The 24,116-nt window shown below is 37.7% G+C and overlaps 1 protein-coding gene across 2 annotated transcripts in view; it reads right to left on the reverse strand.

The window, feature by feature from the left end:
* Nucleotides 1–424: 424 nt before the first annotated feature.
* RAPGEF2 (Rap guanine nucleotide exchange factor 2) overlaps nt 425–24,116 on the reverse strand; it is a 68,981-nt gene continuing 45,289 nt past the window's right edge. For both annotated transcript variants that reach the window (XM_018082567.1, XM_008933133.2), the window contains exons 12-24: nt 20,594–20,751; nt 15,876–16,116; nt 15,245–15,628; nt 13,475–13,686; nt 13,271–13,394; nt 12,652–12,675; nt 11,373–11,596; nt 10,512–10,697; nt 8,634–8,786; nt 6,463–6,688; nt 4,323–4,882; nt 1,628–1,933; nt 425–450 (exon numbers count right to left, since the gene is read on the reverse strand). In XM_018082567.1, coding sequence (XP_017938056.1) covers nt 425–450; nt 1,628–1,933; nt 4,323–4,882; nt 6,463–6,688; nt 8,634–8,786; nt 10,512–10,697; nt 11,373–11,596; nt 12,652–12,675; nt 13,271–13,394; nt 13,475–13,686; nt 15,245–15,628; nt 15,876–16,116; nt 20,594–20,751 — 2,824 coding nt within the window. The remainder of the gene's footprint in view (nt 451–1,627; nt 1,934–4,322; nt 4,883–6,462; nt 6,689–8,633; nt 8,787–10,511; nt 10,698–11,372; nt 11,597–12,651; nt 12,676–13,270; nt 13,395–13,474; nt 13,687–15,244; nt 15,629–15,875; nt 16,117–20,593; nt 20,752–24,116) is intronic.

A 24,116-nucleotide genomic window follows, 5' to 3' on the forward strand; every position in this document is an offset into this window, starting at 1 on the left:
CCAATGAGACTAAGTGTTAGGATTGTGATTAAAATCTAAAAGGAAGATTTAAAAAAAAACCCTTCCAGGCATTGGGAAGTGCAGCCAGAGTTAATCATCCTGATGTGATGATCTTGGAATTTGGAATGATACTGTGTGATGTGGCAGACAGCGACAGTGGTAGCTTGGAGATTGCTGCACTGTGCATTTCAAGCAACACAGTTTGAAAAGTGCCAGGGCGATTTCTTCACAGTATTTCACATGCAAGGGAAGAGGGGACAGAAGGGGGAGGGGCAGAGGAAGAAGCCCCATGCTGCTTTAAGGCAGGGAAGGAGGCAAATAGGTCCACCATCCTTTAATCGTAGTTCCAAGGCTCCTATTCTAGGGACGTCTTCTTGTGCTCTCCTTTAAGGTGGCTCACTCTGGATCCAGAAAAGTCCAAATCTTAGACAGCAGAGACTTGTTCATCTTCTGCAAATACAATAGGATAAGGGAAAAATACAATTTAGTTCATATAGAACAAGACTGCTACTGAATGAAACAAACCTGTGTATACAACAAGTACTGTGTACTGTGCTCACGTGTTTTCCATTTCATTCTATTAGGTATATACTTTAAAACGATCTAAATTTCAGTGCATTTCAGATCTCATGGGAAGAACTTCTTTGTAATTTTGCTCTTGAAGAAAATAAGACAATTGCCTAACTGAGCTAGGTGCAGTTCCTCAGCCCAAGGAACACAACAGCTACTCCTAGATGGCCAGAAGCTTCAGAAAGGCATCTTATATTTTTCCCTGAATACACCTTCAATTTAGTCATCATTGGTAGAAACAATTAACATTCTCTGTCACGGTAACTCTTAAAGTTTGAGGCAATTCAGTTAAGGCAGACTTAATTTTTTTAATCTCATCATATTTAACTGCAGAGTTCTTCCTGCACATAAAACCTTAGCAACTAAGCAGTTAGAGGGAGAAGGGGAATGTTAGTCTTTCTATCATTAGGCAAAACAAAGAGTTCGAATGTGTGATTTGGGCACCATCCTGCCTAAATATTGAGCACCTAGGCCTAGAGCTTCAATCCAGCCACACCTACACTCCACAGAAAAGCATTATAGTTGAGTTAAAGCACAAAGATGCAGACACAATTGGGTCAGCGAGAAAGCAAGACAGCAGTGGGCTCATTATGTGAAACAGCTGGAGTGGAAAATCCAGTGTCCACAGCATAAGAGTTTCAGGTAGAATGTGAGTGACTGTCCAAATAAACCTGATCAATGACGCTCTGTGGGGTGGATGGGCAGGTATTCTATAGACCGGGCTACTTTTTGATCATTAAATACATGGTTAGTGCAAAAAAATTAGGGGAGGTACATGGTGAACACAGGCACCTCCAGAGAAGTTGTCTAAGCCAACTACTTGGCTGTCTAAGACTCACATGGACCTACGTTCCAAATTTTAAACCATATTTAGGATGAACTGAATTCCTTCCCTTACAAAAAGTCAACAAATAGCAAGTTTTGAAAATGAAATAGAGTTCAAATTATGGCAAGAATTTCTATGGCAGAATACATTTGTGTAATTTGCTTTGTGTCTGTGAAAGCATTGACCAGTTTTGCATGCAGCCCACTCAAAATCTACCAATTAGAAATTTACCATCTTCCTCTGTGGAAAACCCTTGAGACGGATAGTGAGCAAGACGTGGATCTGACTCATTTGGTTTATGCCACTGAGGTTTGTTCGCGGGCCTGCTGGTTGAATGGCCGTGAGACTGCTGCTGTGGAGTTGATGTTCCGTGAGTCTCACATGTCCGTGCCACCATTCTAGACCTCTGAAGTGCTATGTTGTAATCTGGAGGCTTTCTGGTTGGATGGGAGCCACCTTCTCCGAACTCAGCAATAGGTATTCCTACATAACCAGGCGGAGTTGGAGGTGGTTCCCGATATCGACCTTCTTTTCGTGCTGCAGGGAAAACAACAGATGATTTTAAGAGATTGGAAAAGAAACATTGCTGAAAGGAAAACAGACAGTTATTAAGTAAACATCAACCAACTCAACAGCCCAGGAAGAAATAATCTGAAGGACAAAAGTTAACCATCATATGCTATGAGTATATGAGCTTGCGAAAAATATATCAATCAAGAAAGTACAGAATATACAACAAACACAGGATGCAGCTATTCTTCCAGTAGTGAAGCATTAGTCTAACAAAATTCATCAAATTACATGGGGAATTTGTTCAAACTTCACAACTGAAGCTGTTCCATCAATTGTATAGAATAAAACGTACAGTGATCAAAGTAACGTGGAACACACAAGAGTCTACAGAAGCAGCAAACAATTCCAAAAGGTAAGGAAGTGGGCTTCATCTCCATATATTTTGAATGCACAACTGTCCACTGCCCCATGGTTGTATTCTCTGCAAAACTGAAAGTATGCCCATAAGAGCAATGATTGAATATGATTTTATATAGGAGATCAAGAGACCACCACCTAGGTTGTGGATCTCACTGAGACGTAACTGTTTACCTGAACAAGACTTAACTCTGGGCATACTGAGAAGCTCTCTCTTGGAGAGAACTTTGAGGGAGAAAACAGCAGTTAAGAATTCTAAGCATCTGCAGAGACACACAACAGATAGGTATGTATGTTGTTATGTAGTTAGAAAAGTCACTTGCGTCTTTGATACTGAACACTTGTTGAGGATCTAGCCCTTTAACACATGACCACTTCACTGACAAACCTTACAAATAAAGCAGGGAAAACCACTGACACAGACAATTTAGTCTCCACAGCTTGTCATACACTGTCTATTCTTGCACAAGTGGTGATGACGACAACACCACCCTGCACTAGGCAGCATGATTTGAATGAAAGGGCAGTACAAGCTCAAAATGGACCGGTGCTATTCAGATACAAGTTTTTATAGACTAAAAATAAATCCTTGGTATTATAACCAAACGAAATAGTTTCCAATAGATTCTAAGTATTTTTCTTGGACAAACTGTTTTAACTAAGCAAAGCAGCATGAAGAGGTTTCTGAGAAATTTTATTCAAATATTTCTGAAAAGGAGAAGAAATTCTGTAGAAAAATCCTCTTGAAATACTGCAAGAGATCAATGTCTATTCAGTGCAGAAGTACTACGCAAAACAGTGGGTTCTGCTGGACAGTGATACATAGAGTTATATTTGCAGGATAATTAGTTAATAGTAGTGAATTTCGTGGAAGTGTGTTGGTTTGAATTTTCAGGTCTCTTTCATGTTCTTTCAAGTCCCTAAAAACATAGTGGCAACCACTGCCTTGAGAGGCATATTTGGAAGTACACTTGTTACACATTCTGGAGGAAAGCAAGCATATCAAAGAAAAAAATTAGAGAGGGGCATGAATCTGAACCATGAACCTCAAGTCCTGAACTGAACAGGTTCCTCCTCTTCATAGGCCAGGGATTCAGATCTGCACCCAAGCTTTGAAGCAATGCACCACTGCTAAGCAATATACTTGAGCAGAAAATGGAAAAGTCATTTTATCACAGTGGTCTCAGCATGACCTCAATCTGGCAGACTTTCAGCTGTGTCAGCAAAAAATGGCTCTTAGATAGTTCTTCATATTAACCTGACAAAAGGCAAAGTGAAGGGGAATGAAAGGAAGAAAAGTGGCAAAAATGCAGAGGTTTTGGATGGCCTAAAAATTGGGATGCACAGAAGGAACAGTACGAGAAAAATGTTAAGTTCTGCCAAAGACACCTTCATACTAATTTACAGATTATACGATCTTTCTATTTTTGAATGCATATAAATATATTTCACCTCTAGCTTCTTAGAAACCTCCTCAGTTTCAGCAGGCCAAAGAAATATTTTACAGTTGGTATTTAAGCACAAAGTGATCCCATTTTCAGAAGTAAAGAATATTCACAATTATCAGACAAGTCATAGAGGTATAAAGTAAAACACTTCTACAAAAATCAGGTCACATTTATTAAGACTTCTAAATATAGGATATGGAGCCTTACTGTGATGAGAAATTCACATTTCAGAACAGACATCTAAATACATCAACCTCTCAAAACACTGTCCAGCAGCTGAGCTAGTTTTTTGATGTATGGTAGGCTCTCTAGAGACACAAAGGCACTGCCAGAACTGAGAATCAACAATAAATGCTATTTTCCCTTGCATGGTTAAAGGGAAAAATTTAAGAGAGACTGCAAAATATTCAGTTTTGCTTTAAAACCTAAAAAAATAAAAAATAAAATAAAAAAATCAAACTAGACAAAAGAAATGCCGTTTTAGAACAATACAAAAACCTATAAGCAAATGAATTAAAATACTTCATGGTAAACAAAACTTAACTTACCAACATGCCCCTTTGAACTACTTGATGACATTGCTGTATGAGTGGGCACAGGAGTCGGTTTAGTCTCCTCTGCTGGTACAGATGTTATGCTAATGGTTTCAGCTTCAGTTGAAACATCCTTCCCACCCCTCCGCTTTATGGTACCTGTATCACCTTCTGAGTCCTCTCCCCAGTATCCCGTTGAGGATGCCCAGCTTGCTCTGGACTGTGCTTGATCAAGGCCCTCCCTGCCTTGACTTTGCCTGCCATATTTTGTGCCATGATCGGGGAACATCAGCTGGTCCATATGGCTGCCTGAGGCCCACAGTCCTGCCCCATCGCCTGAACTATCAAAATGAGCATGTCCAAAAGGCAGAGTCTCCCAGCTCCTCTGGTGCTGTATTGTTTGTATGTTATCATGAGAACCACTCGAACAAGAAGTCCAGCTACCACGGCCACTGTCAGCTGCATCAAGCGAAGCTCTGTCCCCCTGATCCTGTGACAGTTCTTCTGTACTAGGAGAAGAAAGCACAGTTGCTCCAGCATACAGGCCTCTGGTCTCTGAGAGTGGTGCATATGAGCTAGATGCACAGTGATGATGGGGAAAAAAAATAAAATCCAGTGTTGGAATTGGAAATCATGTACAAGACACACAATTCAACAATCAAGAGAAAAACAAACATATTTGGGGGTTGGACTAGATGACCTTTATAACATTTAAAAGGTCCCTTTCCACCAAAAACATTCTATGATTCTATGATTGAAGGTTTGATGCGCTTTATAGTATCTTTTGCTTGCAATAATGACTAATTCAATTTTGAGAACAGGACACTTTGCTTTCAAGCTCATCCTCAATAAAGGAAAAACAACAAAAACCTGATAAAACTTTACACTTCAGAGAGTTATTTCAAAAGATAAAATCTTAACTTTGCAGCAGCCTTTTAAGACAGGCAAACCACACTGACACACATAAAGGTGAACAGATTGATAGCCAGGGTTATCCTACTGCTTTTCCAGTCATGCAAAGCAAAGGTCCAAAGGCAGAGTTTTAGAAGGAAGTGGTTGATATTCAGATTTAGGTTTCACTTTTCAGATTATTTTTTTTTTGCCAAGGAAACTCTGAAAGCTCAATTTTCAACATTTCCTGCAAATGGAAATGTATTTCAACCTTAATTTTGGAAACATGTGCTACTTCCTAGAGCAAACATGTTCTCTGTAGCCCCTCAGCAATTAAGTGAGCCTGACACTATCACTTACATAGCAGCAGAGAAAACCGACAAAGTGTCACTTTTGCTTAGCAGCTATCCAGGCTCCTGGGATTTGTTCTTCCAGGGCAGCTTGCTATGCAGACTGAAATCCTGTTCTTCCAAATATTAAGACATCTGATTAAAGAGTTTGCATAGCCTGGGATTCCCAGAGCTGAAGTACATCAGTTTTGGAACAGGTCTGCTATTTGCAGACACTGCAGGATTAAAACCCTTGAAACTATTCAGAGGACTGAAGCATCCGAATAACAGCTCAAAAAAAAAAAAGTAAGTGGAGACAATAGGAGCCAGAGCTCCAATTACTTTCACACCAAGGCTCACTACTAGAGATTTAGAGAACTCCTCACAGCACTAGCTTCCCCACCATTACAGAAGTTAATTACCTAGAAAACCAGCTGCATAATGTGAATTTTAGCTTCCAATTATTGTTGAATAGAAGAGATATTTGGGGCAAAATATTTTGGAGTTAGACAAATATGCACTTTTCCATGAAACAGACTGGAAAATCACTAGCTATTTCTGTTCTCAGTTTGATCACTGAATAATTGTGCGAATAATATTTCATCTAATTCAGTTAATTCCCCACGTAGGAAGCAGGCTAGGATACTAGTCTGCCACAAAGAGGATAATCTACAGTATCACTGAAATGCTCAGATGGTAAGTCTTCTGAGGTAAACTCTTACTGCTGTAGACCTCATCATGCACTCAGGAGTGCAAAACCTTTTCCTGTCAGAAATTGAGCATTATCACAATACGCAGCATTGAAAGAGTCATTTTTAAGAGCGGGGGAGAAAAAAATACTTGAGAGATACAGAGAAAGTTACATGGACAAATACACATGCCACATACACACTATATGAAAGTATAATGTAAGCAAGCACAAATAAAATTCCTACCCTAAGCTGTATTGATCTGGTTCAATCATGATTCTTCTATCAATCCTTCCCACACCAAGATTTGTCTCCACGATGCTGACAGAATGCCTCTGTCTCCTCTCGTCATGCAGGGAGACTGGCATAGAGTCAAAAGATGAATTGCTGACAATACTAGATCTAGAAGAAATTTCACTGTGACCAGAATCTGAAAAGTTATCCACCGTGCTGCTAGGAGCCAAAGTATAGCCTGCAAAGGGAACATCATGTTAATAGGACTCTCCAAGACACCTGCTCAGTTATTGTCAGGCAGTTGGCCATACTGCTACCATAGTAGAGCAAAGCTACGATTACATTTACACAGCATTACAAAAGACAAAGATACACAGCAAAACTGCGTAACACTGTGTATTTGGTCTCTTAATCAGAGGTCTAAGATTGTGGGAACACACACTACTCATTTACAAACCAACTGCCCTCCTACCTCAAATTCTTTTCAAATTCATCATCATACTCATATCCTCACATTATGAAATCTTACTTCACAACAAACTGCCTATGCATAAACACTGTCTCCAAGACTGGAATGAAAGAGATGTTCAGGATGAGTCTACTGCTTAAAGTACTCCAAGAGACCTTCCCATACAACTTTTCTGTTTGCAAAGCTACGCTTCACAGATGAACAGCAGATACAACATGAAGCCCAGATGTCTGGGCTGACTGCTTACTACATATCTTGGCTGAGAGAGGGCCAGGTTTTCAAGCTTTCTTTGTTATACCAAATAGTATATATTACCAGAATTATAATGAAACTTGGAGGCAGCATTGACACAGCCAGACTGAGATAAAATCTGCATACCATGTCACAGAAGTAAATTCAGTTTTTGCTTTAGTATTAAACAAAGTTGTGCTGAATGTTCTTGCCAGCTAAGTTAAAGATCATTAAACAACGTAAATCCACAAGTAACTGCCGTTTTCATTTTTTGCTTTCAGTCTACACATAAGTGTCAAAATTACTTCAACCGATCTATCCCAATTCACTTGCTGAGAACATGAAATTAATGTTGTCATTTTTGTCTGAAAGAATCTACCATTAGCTTCATGTCACCATCAAACCAAGGCTTTTTTTTAAAAATCATGTTTGATTTGTTTTTTGCAAAAATAAAGTGCTTTTCCCACTATGAGTCAAGTACAGAATTCCAAGTCCGTTTTCAAGAAATGCATAGGCCTGCCGATATTTATATAAATTCACTGTTTGCTAATGTAGTATTTGGGAGAAGTAATGATGACAGCTTACAAGGACTTGAGATGATATATTCTCTACATAATATCCTCCTCCATCTGACTTTAGTAAATAATACTTCAATAGAAGTCACTTCAACCCCAACGTATATTTTACCATAACATTATGTAACTGTTAAACTGAACTTTTATGATATTCTGAAAAGAGAATAACTTTGCCTGCAATACATCTAGGCTATCATACTTTCAAAGGGGCTTTTTTTCTGTTTAAACTACAGCACAGTGCCTCCATCTTCTGTTTTGTCAATTCATAAGTAGAACAACTACCAGGAAAAAAAAAAACAGGCTTTAAAAAAATCCCTTTAAAGTCCTAAATTCACTTTAAAAAATAGCTCTATGAAATCACTTAAAAAGACCCTGGTCAAGGAAGCTCCAATGTGTAATACCATTCCTCAAATAGTCATACACATGGCTTGAATAATCAGGCTCCTATTAAAATATTCTGTAGTAGTGATCTGAATCCTAAATATCTTAAGCCTTTCTGTCATACATTAGACACATCCCATCCACATACATGACACAGCAAATAAATTCCTCTAATAGGCCAGTGTGGTCAATGCTGTACAAAGATTTTAAGTTTTCAACCACACACCGTTTTTTTGTCAAAAGCAGCTGCAGTGAGAGCGACCTACTGCATCAAATCCTGTATCATACCAGGCTATTTTTTCTGGCTTTTGATAACCACAGGGCTTTCAAGTACCCTAGAAATCAGATTCACAGTTATCCTTTTAGGTATCCCACACTGTGCTACATTTCCTGCCCTCTTGCTGACCGACCGTATGTGACAAAAATAAGAGCAGCAGTAGTTTATCAACTGTCCAAATTCTTTCTTAGAAGCTTCCTAAGTCCATGAGTTTCAGGAAACAGGATGAGAAATATTGAACATCTAATACCTTTCCTTGGAGAGCTCTGTGGTGAAGTAGGAGGAGAAGACAGCTGTGAAGATGCACTTGAGACTGTGTCTTCAGATTGTTTCTTGTGACGATCCAAACTTCCTTCTTCCGATAATGAAAGAATTTTCTTTAAAGCTTGTGGGGAGTTAATGCCTTTAAGTAAGAATTAATGTAGATGTAAAGTCCAATATAAATACATCTTCATGCTTCACAATGCATTTATAGAGCAGACACCATACAGAAAAAACCCCTAACTTTTCTGATACCAGTTTAAATTAAGCAAAATGTTTAAACCTATTCCTGTTTAAAATGTAGAGCTTTATTTCCACATATTAGTGCAGATGGTCTTTCATTCTGGCCACTTAAAATAAATACTTTGCCACAGAAAACACAATGAAGATTTGATGTTGTAGAATACTGCCTATACAATACTTAAATTGAGGATATGCATAGGAATGGCTACTGAAAAACTAGAACTAAAATTATGTTGAATACAGACACAAACCAATCTCACTGGTTAGTGAAGATTTATATAGTAAGAATTGAAACTGTTCTGTTTTTTTTTCTATTCAGAGTAGCCTAGAAGGTCAAAGAAAGCCGGAAAGAACATTAATAAGATTAGGCTTATGAAACAAGGTCATCCTGCAGCTGCCTTTCTCCCTTTCATTTTTGAGAACTATCTCTGCACCCGTTTATTTTGGGAAACTAAAGAGTAAAAACATCCTGAAGATGATGTATGATGTAAAGATCTAGGGCACCACGAATTGCTTTTCCCAGGTCACATTTATCCTTTTTTCTCTTCCCTTCCCCTCAAAAATCCACTCTAGGACAGTGAAATCAGAGCTTCTCTGACAGTTTTGCCAATGCTTTTGATAGAGGTTATTTTCAAGCATTCACAGAATGTATCTTTGATCTGTTGGATCACAATCCTGCTATCAATAATTTATAGCTGCTCCATCAGCATAATCTACTCAGTTTTCAGAAACTTTGCCACCATTGAGCAAAAATGCAGTCTATGGAGCTTCAAAGTCCTTTTAAGATTTAAAATTAATGGTAAAATCAACAAGATATAGATAAATAATGAATTGTTTCTTGCTCATTTTGCTGCTTCTAATGCTTTATTGCAGCCTAAGCAGTGCATGAGAAAAACTGATAAAAAGTGAAATCAGAATTAAGCTCTTGTGAAATTACCATCGTGCAATAGGAAGGGCCAGTTATGCTACATATACTTATTAGGATAATTACCACACTTCAAGTGATTTAAGAAGTTCTTTAATAATGCATACATGTTATGTATACATTCTGGGACACAGATTCGGAAATCAGAGTAGTAGAAATTGCTATAGTCTGGTGCCTTTCTGAGCAATGTGGAGGCAGCAACAACTGAATAACAACGATAAAAAAGCAGAAGGGAGCAGAAGCCAAAGGGACAATTGTCAACGTGAAACTCCAGACCTACATTTCTAACAGGACCACCAACCTGAGTGGGCCTGAATTTCACATTAAAAGTTCAACTTCTGAAGAGACACCAAAGCTTTGGAGACATCTCAGATGGATCATTCAAGAACTCCATGTCCCTGAGCCCTTTAGAAAAGTTAAGCCAAGATCCCAGGGCAAACGATCAGAACCATTTCTTCTTTCCCGCTGCTAGTAACAAGTAAATACTTGTACTGATTAAATTGACAGGATGCTTTCCTAGATTTCTTTCTTTCCTTTTTTAGAGAATAAAATTATGGATAGATACCGCATGAATTGGCATAACCTGCATATCATACTACCAGAAATAAATGCCTGAACCTTATATGATTCAAAATATCTCCCTGACATGAGTGAACAAACTTCAGAGTATTAAACCAAATGCTTCCTTGTTTCACTTACCAAATGGTGGGAGGTCTTTGACTGGCACTTTCTTGCGAGAGGGATAAAGAGATACGGCAGGGACCTGCAACGCTTGGTTTACTTTATGTTGCTGCTGCTGCTGCACTTTCTGCTGGATGCCTGCCCGGGGAGCCACTGGTGATGTTTCAGATTTTCCAGGTCGCTTGTCTCCTGTATTCTTCGGTACTTTGCAAGAAAGGGGAGAAAATACTGAATGACTACTAGCTAAAAACTTGGTGGGTGTTTTAGTCTTAGCAGTACGAAGCCCTCCAATTAATAACTAAAAGGTGCTCAAATACTTGTACAATTAAGGACTACAAACTGATTCAGAATGGATATATAATTATTATTTCTTGCTACCCTAAAGCAAGGGAAGGGCACAACATATAGCATTCTCTCAAATCAAAATGAAACTGATATATCCAGGATAAGGTCCTCCTCTGCTGCCCCCAGATACAGCCCTCCAAGTATCTCTGAAACACCTGGACATAAGGAAAACCCCTATTCTCTCAGAATAACCATATCCCTATTCACACCAGTAACCTGAGCACATAGAAAAACTTCTGATCCTCCAGATCCTTTGCACAGACAAAGCTAAAAAGCCCTTGTACACTTCAGTGTGACATCATCTTAAAGCCTTATCACCTGTATAAATACTATGTCTCTATCCTGTTAACCTACAGGATTATTTTCTTAAGATTCATAGACATTCAGTACTTGAAAATGACCACACACCTAATTTTCCACCTCACTGCCTAGTTACTGTTCCAAATTGCCTGGAACAGTAGTTTCAAGTCTGGACTAGAAACAGAGGTATATTTAACTGCTTCCTTGAAATCCATAGCAAATGACAATGCTCACATGTGTTAGTGGCTGGCTCACACTGCAGAGACAGTGTCTGGAGGCTCTCTTCATCCATTTCCAGATCCAAGTTTGAGAGGTACTGCTTTACCTTCCGTGCCATCTGAGCATCTTCGTACAGTTTTTTAGCGTTAAGAAAGGAGCTGCGACGGACCCGCTTTTTATGGCCCCCTGTTTGCGCCACATCCAGCACAGCTGCATTGGTACTGCCCTGGCTGAGAGACCTGAAGTGAAGGGGGGCAGGAGGAAGAGGAAAGAGGGGAAAGGTATGACTTAGTCCAACACAGTATCACCTGATAAACATGAAACATGCAAAATATTGCATGAATGTCAGTCTACAGTCAAAGCTTACATGCCTCATTCCAGTAAATCAAACAGCTGTAACAGACAGAAAGATGAGGGCCAGGAAATCTTTTTACTTGGTTACAGGCACTATTTTAATTACACAAATATTTTAACCTATTCTGCTCCAACTAGGCAACATCACTTCACACATCTAGAAAGCATTCATGGTAGCTCTCTCACATAAGCCAACTACTGAGAAGATTGGAGCATTAGGAAAAGCTCATGCAATAAGGGAATGCTGACAGAAGACTACAGTTGAGGTTCAAATTCAAATACATATACAGAAGGCATTTTGAAAGTCCTCTATGTTTTAAATCAGACTGTATACAAAATGTACAGCTCAGTTTTACAGAATAGAACTTCTTTGTAACTTGTGAGGTTGAAGACAGCTTTTTGTTAAATAAAATGATCAGCTTGTTCATGATGAAATAAAAAGTGTCATGCACATTTCAATGTATGTGTATCTATATGAAAGCTATGCATTGGTCTTGAATTGTTAAGGCAAAAATGATGGCTGAATTGTAATATGAAAATCAGTTAGTCTAGCAGATACTTTAAATTTTAACTTTTGTATTTGATTGTGATAATTGTTTAATAGGTATAACAAAGTTAACAGCTATTTTCAGCTGTTGCAACCTTGTCATTTTATAATTCTCTTTGACTCAAAGTCACTTCCTTTAGCGATTTAAATTGGAGGTGGGAGGAGAACATCACTTTTCTATCTACAACCACTTAAAAATAATTTAAAATTTTTGTGTTATAACCTCAAAAGCAAAAGCACTCCTAGATGAAAATGTAAATGTATAGTCAGTAAAAAGGGTTAACGAAAGAAAAAAAATGTCAAAACACCAGAAAATTAAAGATAGCAAGTAGGAAACAATGCAAATGGTAAAGGAAGAATGAATGTCTGTGTGTGTTGTGTCCAACCACTTACCCCAAACTCCTCCATTTCTTCTTCCTGCAAGTGAGAGTCAGGAAGAGTAAAGCACGGGTTTAAGAAGAGACAGAGAAAGATCACAAGCTCAGAAAGAAAAAGACCAGACCTCACAACAAGCAGTTCTGGAAGCTCACAAATATTAAAAAGAGCCTTGACTTGAACACACAGTCAGATATTACAAACTCTTCTACCTCAAATTAAGAAAAAGAGTATGCAATAAGCTGGTGTAACATGAAGCCAGAGAGCATTCACTCCATGTTTTCTAAGACTACTAGCTGACACTGCTTCAGATACATCACTATGTCTACAAAATTATAAGCTGGCATATGTCAATGTTTCAAACAGACCAATACATATGTTTTCGAGACAATTTTTCCCCCTCCCTCCCACTGATAGAATCTCATTTTTATGAAGTAACTGTCAGCTAAAGAATAATAAGAAACATTTTTAGTATGTATCAGTAAGCACAAAATGTAATGGTTTCTCCAGCTTTAGACCACCACGTTATTTTGGCAAATTGTTACCAACAAGAAGCTCATCCCACTCCAAAGCCCCTCTTGCTGACACCTAGGCTTCTCTCAGCCGGGAAAAGCTTTGCCTGATACAACACACTTACCTTGTTCTAAACATTAAAGAAGGATCCATGTTCACAGACGCCATGCGACCGACATGGCGTATCTCCTTTGCAATCATTCTCAGCTTCTCAAAATTGACCAAGCCCTCCACTTTAGAATCATTTCCTACAATCAACAATATCAGTAATTAGGTAGGAAAGTTAGCTTTTCTTAGCTGGTAAAAGATGATGTACTTCTGCTTTTACCTTCATGAAGGAATGTAAGGTCTTTTTTGATAACAGGAAACAGGGGGATAATAGGGGGCTGTAGGTTTTGGCTGTTAAGGACATTACGATATTTTGCCATATTCCTAGATGGATCAAACAAGTCCTGTAGATCTTGAAACAGTTTTTCATACTTGCTTGGAAGCTTTTCCCAAGTAGTTCGGAGCCTTGCAACTGGTGCCAAATTCAGGCCACTTGAAACAAAAAAAAGTGCAAAAAAGTTCAAGAACAAGAGAAAGAAACAAAAAATCCTGTAAAAAACCATGTTAAATCTTGTATGGGAGAAATACCATATAGCCAGAATAGTATAGCACAACAATGTCAATAAAATAGCAGAAAGTGAAAATTTTTTTTCACCAGCACAGAATTATTACACTAATAACTATTATTACAGAATAATTCAGGTCATTTTTATAAAAGCCATAAAAACTGGAGATATGTGAACGATGTAACTATAAACAGATAAAATTACACTTGGATGAGTAATTAAACTTTATACAGACTATGTACTTGCTGCTGTGGAACAGTGTCTGAATTTGATAATAATATTTTAATCTAAGAGTACCTCAGGATCACCCCTTATTTCTAGATTATCAAACTGGAGGAAAAAACATCTTTCACCCACATGATGATGTTCAGGTGGTGATAGCAAAGTGACATGCCTTCTTTCTGCAATAATCGATCTGACTTTTTTCTGTCTAGATCAAATTTTGTAACACTTTCTATATTTGAGGTTATATGGAAGCTGTACCTGGTAAAAACACTGTTTTTGCCCCCTGTAATGGCACTGCCTGTCTCGCAGTTTGGCATCTGGGAAAGTTTGGCATCTGGAATCTTTCCTTCACTCAAGTTTTTCCTAGCAGGAAGGCTGCTTTTATTTCTCATTGAGATCAGCTGAAATAGCTGAACAAAATCTCAATATTTTTAGGTCTCAGAGATGTTGACCGATTATCAGCGTGGATCCTTGACTTTAGAACTTGCCACATTTGATCGAATGACATTCAAAACCAGAAAAAGTGTTACATTCAATCTGTTGACTGAATGTGACAAGAGTTTTTGTTAGAGACGGTGATAAAACTGTCATTATAATGCAACTTATTCAAGTTTTTTCATAACAGAAAATATTTGGGGGTTTTTGTTTGTTGGTTTTTAAAAAATCTGTATAAACACACACATTAGAGTTTCCTCTCTTCCTTTTCATTCCAAAAGTAAGAATGGTTTTCTGTCTGAGATTTTCAGTACTTTTTAAAATTCTTATTGAAAGACCTTTATCTACAGCCTACAATATGGTATAATATCACAGTCTGGTATTGACTGTTAGCAGAGATCCATGCAAGAAACTGCTGATACAAAGAAAAACAAAGGCTGAATGAATTCAAGATACTGAGAACTACATATAAAATAAGCTGCCTTTAGGAAATTAACACATTCATTTATGACAATGCTTTAATTTTTCTATTTATAACTACTGTTTCTCTTGGTCTGTTTTTAAGTAAGTGCAGTAGTTTCTCTAGTGCCATGTTCACCAACGACTCTTGCCATGCTGTCTTAAGCAGTAAGTACATAATAGCAACATTCCAAATAATATTTCAGCAAACATTTCAATGGCAAGTTCAGATTACTGGAAAATGCCGTCCTTATTGGATTGCCAAGTGCTGATGTTAGGTTTACTCTGTTAATTACTTTTTTTTTTTAACTAACATAAGGAAGACTTTGCTTTTTACTTAGAAGTAAAATTATTACTGGCCATACCTAATGATGGCAAACATCGAGTTGAAGTTCTTGCATTCTCTGCAGTGTAGTGCTATCTTAATGAAATGCTTAATGATCTTCATCCTTTTCAGCTGGTTGGTTTCTCTTAGAATCTCAGAAGCCACCCAGAATGTTTCTTGATTTATCACCTCTTCAAACCTTTTTAGATTAGTGCAACCTGTTTTTGATTTGAGTTTAAACAAGTCATCTATGTATTCCGTGGGTTCAATATTACAGAACAGCTCAAAGTTTCTCATGGAGAGTTGGGTAGCCACCTCAACAGTACTGAGCTGTAGTAGGGAAATTTGACTTTCCCTTAGTAACTCTTGAGCATCTTCATCCGAACAAAGAGTTTCTGTTTCCATGTTGTTCTTCAGGTAATACCTGTAAAAACAAAATTCAAAAAGATACTAGATACAATATACTTGATTAATGCTGAAAGTTACAGCAATGATCCAGTTGGAATCTTACAATAAAACTAATTTTACCACACGTAGGTATTAATGAAAAGCTGCATAAGCAGCAAGTTGTTGCAAAGAAACAGAACATTAATAATTAAATAACACTCCTTTAACAGGATTTTGACTTAATAAACTGGCATCATCAGCTTTAGCTCAGTCTCCAGTCTTACCTGCCACTCAGCTGTATCCTGTCAGCAAGCTTGGATAGCTGATCAGGAAGCCTCCTTTGCTTGATTACACCCTCGGGTGTGACAGATACTTCGCATAGTGAATATGCATCAGGGGTCGCAGTGAGAGCAAACTCCCTGATGGCCTGGATGACCACTTCTTTTGCTGTTGTGTCCTTACTGATCATTATGTAGCGACTTTGCTGGTCTGCCTTGAAAACCCGCAGAACTTGATCTGGCAAGTCTGGAAAAAAATTACATGCAAGTTACGCACTTTAGTAAGCAATAAAAAATAAAAATTTAATGGTATAAGAATAAGCAAGTGACATTGAGTTTAACTACTAGTACTGAGTTTTTACTTCCATAAAGACTAGTTCTAATAACACCCAGGAAAAGAAGTTAGTTAGGCTATAGATGGAGCAAGCCACAAAAATACGTTAACATTTTCAAAGTTTGGACAGACAAACTAATGAGCAGTCTGATTTTCACAGGTGTTGGAAAATTCTGTTTAAGTCTGAGAAAAACCCAGGACATAAGCTACGCTATTCTATACAATGACATATAAGAAGCTTAAACAATTTGGTGATAGGAGTGTCAATCTTCCTAAGGATGTCTTAAAGAAAATAGACACATTTACTTAACTCTGACACTCAACTATAGTGCCACACACAAAGGGAAGATGTATACATATAAGTGATTAGGAAGATGCTCGTATAGTGCCCAGCATGCATGTGTACACAATAAAAGTGCAGTAGTATTAATGCACCCAAGTACTCAATTATCAAAAATACTCTATCCTTTATACATTTAGATCATAATAATAAATGTGTGAGTAACAGACTGAAAACTTTGCTCTTTAGTTCTCTGTGCCAATGTTTTAGTAACTAAGAACTACGGCAGCCAGACATAAAACAAACCATCAAAAATATTCAAGTTCTAAATATATTACTGTTTCAAGTGACTGGTGACACAAAACTTACAGTGAACACCTACAAGGTGACTGATTTTTAGGAAATATGGAAAACTACCCGCCTAATGTTGGATTTGGGATTTCCATAAGCTATATGGAGATACCAAATCCATGCATATTTTCATATTTTGATGAATGGATTGAAATCCAGACCCATTAATGAACTGACATTTGGTTGTTATCGCTGTATTATAAAAAGAAAAAAAAAAAAGATGAAATTGTACAGCTATCCACCATGGGTTTTTTAACATCAGGTATTTTTAACTGGCAAGTACTTTCAATTAATTTAACTTCTTCCCTCTGGTATAAATAAGCTTTTCTAGTTTTGTGAGAAATGACATCTAGTAATTTTTCTTTCTTTAATTAATACAGGGGTTTTAAAAATAATTTAATTTTTTTAGATCCCAGAGGTCATACAAGCAAGAAAATATTTAATAATAGAAAGCCTTCTGAATCTGCAGCCACAAAATGATCATCATTAAAAAAAATACTGAAAAAACAGCTGCTAGATGAAAACATTCACTTTGATACAACCACAATCTTTTCTGACAAGTCCTGAATGTGCATAACACATACCAAAGTTACTACAGAAAGATCTATTCAGCAGCAGAAATCTTGTGACAAAAGAACAGAAATTAAATCTCCCCACTGCTGCTGCACGTTTCCATAATAGTGACTGGGAAAGCATAAAGATAAATCTGTCTGATATGAGTTGATTTACATGCCACAAAGGCTGTTTAGGCTTAAATGTATCAGTTTACAAATTTCATGCAACTAAGCCCATAACTTTCAAGTTCACAATAGTTTTTTCGTAGCTTCAGAAGCACTAATACCAAAACACACTAGAACTGAGTAATTACATCATCAATTACACCTATAGAATATTACAGGCCATTTTTCAGCCCTTCCTAAGCACTTGAGTCAAATCTACAAATATTTTATAACTAGCAAGCAGATTTTGCCTTTTATCACCAACTCTATATTGACCAATCTTCCTTCAGTAATTAGTTGAAGAGGGATACAGAGGAGTGCCTGAAATATTTTCTACATTTTTTGACATCTTGAGGAAGGCAGATGCCAAAGACACAGCCTTTCAGAGATGTTATTGAAAAACAGACCATGCCCTAGATCTTGTTGCCTCTTGCTATTAAAGAAATACTTGCCACTCGAAGAAATGCTACAAAGTTGGGAAGCTACTGTAGACAATACAAAGGTTAGAAATTGTTTAAGACTCCCAAGAAATAAGTATTTTATGCAAGGAGAAAATAATCTGCACTGTTGGATCACTGAAGCCAATAGGAAGAAATGCAGAGATCAGCAAATAGGAAAGTCCCATTTTAGTGCTGCATTTTACCACTCAATTTCTCAGGCTGCTTACCTGTCAGAGCTGGTAGCAAAAGCTCTAACCCAGAATACAGAAATGTCTGCCAGCAGGTGAAATTATTACAGCTATAACAATGGTAGCAAGTAATTCAGCCCAATAATTTTGAAATAAAACACCGCTTGAAGAGAATCGTAATCACCCCACTTCCCTCTTTTTCATAAAGGAAACTGGAGTGGCAGGCTGAAGAATGCAATGGTGTACGATAGGAATCTAGGCCCTTAGAAAGATTTTGAGGGGACAAAAAATGTACTGGTGACTGGTAGCTCATCATTACTATGTTATTTTGACTTCCAATCATATAACAAAGACAGCACAAGAAAAGAGAAATCAAAGTGCTATTGAACATTTAAAAATAAACCTTTTAAAGTATATTTGAAACAACCTGAGTCAATCAGAACAGAAACTACAATGACTTCTTGCAGATTTCAAGCTGTTCACACTTTCTCCTCAAAGACTACCCTTCCAAAACAGTAAGTTGTTTTATTTTCTGTCCTAAGGGATATACACCAAAGCCTCAAAGGACAGCTGCTCTACGACTTTTCTCTTTCTTCTCCAGTGCATTCAATTTCTTGCAGTCTGCCTCTGTTTCCATCTTTAATTTAGACCAAGGTAGTAAAAGGAATTAAAACTGCAGGGTTTAATTTTGTCCAAGTCTTAAAATATATAGAGGAATAATTCACCTCTTCTATCTACAGTGCAACCATCTCTGAAGTCCTTAAGGTATATGTTTTTTATTTCAATCCCTCTTTCCCTTCTTTCCTATACAGGAAAAAAATTTTACCTGTGAATTACTTTAAGTATATTCAGTGTGTGGACATTTGGGCAAATTTTAAGCAAAGGAAAAACCCAACTTTTTTTTTTTAAATGATAAAAAACCACACTTTCTACAAAGATAATGGAAAAGCTGCTAAAACATTGGAGCAATGGCATTACATCATATTTATGTCCTTTCCTCAAAGTAAAATGCAAACAGTAGAATCTTATTTGTTTATTAAGCTTCTCTGAACTCCATCTGTGATGGAAGGGTTGTCAGGCCTGCAACGGTTGCCCTTCTCGATTCATGGGGTTTGTTGGAGCTGTGTAAGTCAGCAATGCCCACAGCTCTGGAAGTTAGCCAGTTGCTGTGCTTGGCAATAGGGGCACATTAATTACCTAGAACTGACTGGTCTGGGTAAGCAAGAAGCTAGAGAATGGAATCTTCCGCCATTTATAGAAAAAGTGCTGATGAAAAGTTCGACTCTTATTGATAAAGTACATCTTTAAGGTGTCAGACACTAGTCATCAGATAAAATGCAAAAAAAAAATAATCTATCTTCCAACTCTCTCAGGATCAATCTCAGACACTGGGATAAAAATCACAAAGCACCTTCTTGCAGTCTTCTCTAGCCCTAAAAAGCCCCCGCTGAAGTAAGTTAAGCTCAGTATCACAGTTTCAAGTGCAATGATTGCACCCATATGGCCAATGTGTAGGCTGATATTTAAGCCCCATCCCTTTAGGTAATGTCTGAATCCCTCAGGTTTAGGAGGGCACTGAATTTTCAGTTCTACTTTTGAGAAATACTCTAAAGATTAGACTAAAATAACCAAGTGTCTGCACAGCTACCACCACCATATCCTCCTCCAGCAGCTATATTTTAATAGCAAAGATTTGGATACTTAACTCAGTGAAGGTTTCCCACTAAGAATCTTCTTGCAGCCAGATAAAAGCCCAAATCCCAGCCTCACCAGGAGCTCCAGCTAAACCCTTCTCATAAGATAAGGCTCTCAAGTTTCTCTTATTCTCCCCCTATTTCTCCCTCACTCACCCCTGTGCTTTGATCCTCTCTAAATGTGTTCATTTTTTATCTATCTCAGAAAGGGATTTTATATTCAAAGAATTTGGCATACAGCTGTAGGGCAGGGTGACTAACACTGTCCCTTACAGATGTAGTACAAGATTATATAACTCTGTTCAGAAAAAGACTGAAAAGCATGTCCTGGACCCAGTCCAACACCCTTTCCCTTTACTATAAGCTAATGACCTACTGTGCTATTTCAAAACACTGCAGTCCTGTAAATAATGATCCATTGGAGCAAATTACAAAGTACCAAGCAAAATAGGTTTTTCCTGACCAAGAATATTCCATCAGTAAGAGGTACTCTATATACAGTACACCTGAAAAAACAGACATCTATTATATTAGGGTGAAGTATATTGGAGCAAATGTAATAAATCCTAACGCGTTTATATGTGGGTAATCTGTGTGTAACACCATATAGTTAATAAAAACTCACATGCCTTGTTCAGTCTCTCCAGGTGCAGACAAATAAATTGATCTATTAAAGGAAATTAAAAGGTCAAGAACAACAACAAAAAAGGATCCTTACCTGGAGTAGTATTAAAGTCTAAGATGCGGTGATGAGACTGCAGTAGATCAGGATTACTGGATGACAGGGTTCCGCTGACAGGTAAAGCAGGAGGAATGTGCTTTGTTTGCCTCAGTCCCACAATGCTGTCATCCTGAGACTGGCCAATTCCAATGTCACTGCATCCAGAGAGAAATGAAATCAGGGCTTACAGACATTCAGAGCTGGGGCTATACTAGGGAGATTCAGAGATGTCCCTATCATTACCTTTTCACACTTTCTATTGTTAGTACGGCAATTGCTATTTAGTAGTCAAAGTTCTCCAGAAAACAGTATTTGATGTCTAGCTTTGTCAACAGCACCGAAATGTCCACTCAGAGTGATTAGATATGCCTGCTCACACTGCCAGAAGATCCTCATGTTCACCACTAAGCTCTGAGAAGCTGCTAGGCTCATTTTTTCACAATGGCCAAGATCTTCATTCAAAAGGTGGTACCTTTGAATACCTCATCACTCCTGCACCATCCCATCACTCAAACTTTGTCTAATACTGCTGTCCCCTCAGCACTGTTTTATTACAAGACTTGAATTTCACAGATTTTTCACCCCACCAGAGATCGGATTTGCAACTATACTTTGTGACATGTTATAGCCATATATCTTTCAACAGACAGACGAGAGGATCATTGAGATCATTCATTTTCCTACCCTATATCCCCTCTCTGAGTTTCTTTTCATTCAATGTGACTGAAGTGATGCCAGTTAACTTGGAAGGGTAAGCTAAACAGCTGGACTTGTGTGTTACTGGTATACCCTCCAAAGTGCCAGACAGCTGTAAATAAAGTATTCTGGATAAAGGTGAAGGGTTTTGTCTGTTAAATTGTGTAAGGCAGGGTCCCAAAGGAGGTCAGTAGTGCTAGATGGATCAGAGTTATCATCACATTATAGTAGGCACTGACTTGTTTATTGCTTTTGAGTTCATAATTATCAAGTGAAGCAGAACAACTGCTACAGGATGCAGAGCTGGAGACAGGCATTGAACTTTTCTCTAAATACATCGATTAAAATCTTTATTAATATACTCAGAGGGTATAAAATGTTGAATAGCAGTCATTATAGAAAGTGAAAACAACTAAAAATGTAGCAAACGTAGGCAAAGCCCTTCTAAAAGCCAAGCACATCTAAATCTGTATCTACATGTGTAAATAAAGCATAAGCCAGAACTTACACTTCATTGCAAACTGCTACAACTCTGAAAAGTCAGTCTAGTAAATTAAATGATGCAACACAAATGACCACTTGTACCCTAATGTTGGGCACTTAAGCCTGTGACTAGTGTTCCAGTTTTCCTCAGAAAACCTAAACAGAAGTAATATAGGGCCAGATAATTATCTCCAATACTGTTACAGCACCAATATCCTTTTGTGCTTACCAATGAATTAGTTTACCCAGTACACTCTTGTACCACTTCTTTAAGTGCTATGAATAAAACAGTACTCTGGAAAGCTGGAACAGTACCTCTGGGCAATTAAGAAAATTTTAATTACATGGACACAGCAATTGTTTTTTAGAATGCAATGCAAGTCGAAAAAGTTTGGAGGGATACTTCTGTATGATGTGTTTGGGTTTCCTCATTGTTTTGTTTTTAAAAAACAAGCTAACTAAAAGTTATTGGATTCTCTCCCAGTCAGAAGTTAAGTTGAAATCTGAACATTTGTATTTTTGTACTTCCATATCAAGCACAAAATACTGTGACAAGCAGTGACGCTCAATTCAGCACACAACATTTTTATGCTAAGCCACAAGCAAATAAGCCTTTCAGTACAACTAAAAAAAATTGCCAGCCATCAATGTCTTCTCTTTCAAGTAGGAATGACTTCACATAAAAAAAACCTTCACTAAACAAAAAAACTCAAAGCCCTTGAACCTCACAATGCTTTCTGATGGTTCTAAACTACTATAAGTCTCCCAACACCAGTATTTTCTCTAAATTCAAATCAAATGAAGACAATGTGACTCACATTTATACTAATAGTTTCATTTTAATTATGCATTCCTTTTGCAGTTTGTCGGTTTCATGTATTCTTATACCAATCCTGTGCGTCATGACCAAAGCGGCTTCAGTAAAGTGGATCAACTGACAAATGTTACGTTTAAAAGAAAAAAGGAAGCATCTAAAATTCTGCTCAGTTTTAAGCAGTCATATAAAAAATTGGAAAGCACTTACTTTACACTCAGTTTTGTCTATTTTTAAAACTTAAATCAGAATCTGAGTGAGTTCTACCTTATGCAAAAAAGAAATGAATGCCAGAAACTCCAGACACAAAGAGCTAAAAAATCCAGGTGGCAGAAGATCAACTGTCCTACTGCTATATAAAATATTTTATTATGCTGATGAGATGAGATTGTCGTTTTAAGGAAATGGCATTTCTATTGCTTTCTGTATGCGTTTGCCATGCAGGGAGACAGCACATTAACTAAGAAATAACTTTCCTGCTGAACAACAAACAGGGTAGAGGCGACAATGGAATGGCAGAGCTGTCTGAATGCTTCCTCCTTCAAAACACATCATCCTCTGCATGGTACTGCACGGCTGCAGAGAAGAGAGTTGGAGGCTGTTTCTTTGTCTGGGATGCTGCACTGTGGACCAGGCAGAACTTTACTAGAGAGGGAGGTAGGGATGGTATTTAACCCTTATTTGGAGCAACTAAGCCTACAGACCACAAAACCACCCTGCATTAGACAAGTAAACAAAGAGCTCGAGTGGAGGCTGTAGCCAGAAGCAAACTACAAGAGATGCCTTATAGCCAGTGAAGATTTCCCAGTAGGAGCAGAGGAAATGGTGCTGTTTGCTCAGTTTGGGAAGTTACTTGACATTATTGGACTAAACTGCAAGACTGAAGGAAGGCATTATCTCCTGCTCAAACTGATTCATCTTTGATGCTGATTTAATGTCTCATGAAGCAGACAAGCTCCCTCTAAGAGTGACCTCGTTCTAGCTTAAAGATTGCTTTTGTCTGGATATATCCTGGAGGCACTGCAGACTTCTGCAGTCTTCATATTCAAAAAAAGGTGGACAGTTTAACCTCGCAAGCTAGCTGACTCATAAAGTCTTTAAATGTCTATTTTAATTAATGAGTAAATCAGTTTTTTCATCCCTCTTGATTTTTGGTATGTAAAAATACGTGAGATTAGGTAAATTCCCTGAATATATGCAATTATTAGGAAGAACAATATAGATCCTTTGATGCAGTAGGGAAAAGAAAAGCACAAATAATAGTCTACAGCTACAGATGCCTATGCAGGAACTGTGCAGACACAAACAACTGAATGTCCACAGGCTTTGCAGACCAATTGCTATATATAACACACAAAGTAAAGCTAGCAAAAAGAAAATAAGTCAAATGTATTGTTTTTCTGAATCTTACCCAAAGAGGTCCCTGCACAGAAAAAGTGTAAAAATAAAAAAAAAAAAATGAAAAAGAAGGAAAAGAAACATGAAAATTTTATGCAAATACTATGAACAATAGTGAACAGTGCAGAA

The sequence above is a fragment of the Manacus vitellinus genome, unplaced genomic scaffold, assembly GCF_001715985.3.
Source record: "Manacus vitellinus isolate BGI_N305 unplaced genomic scaffold, ASM171598v3 scaffold_0_pilon, whole genome shotgun sequence".
NCBI classification, from domain to species: domain Eukaryota; kingdom Metazoa; phylum Chordata; class Aves; order Passeriformes; family Pipridae; genus Manacus; species Manacus vitellinus.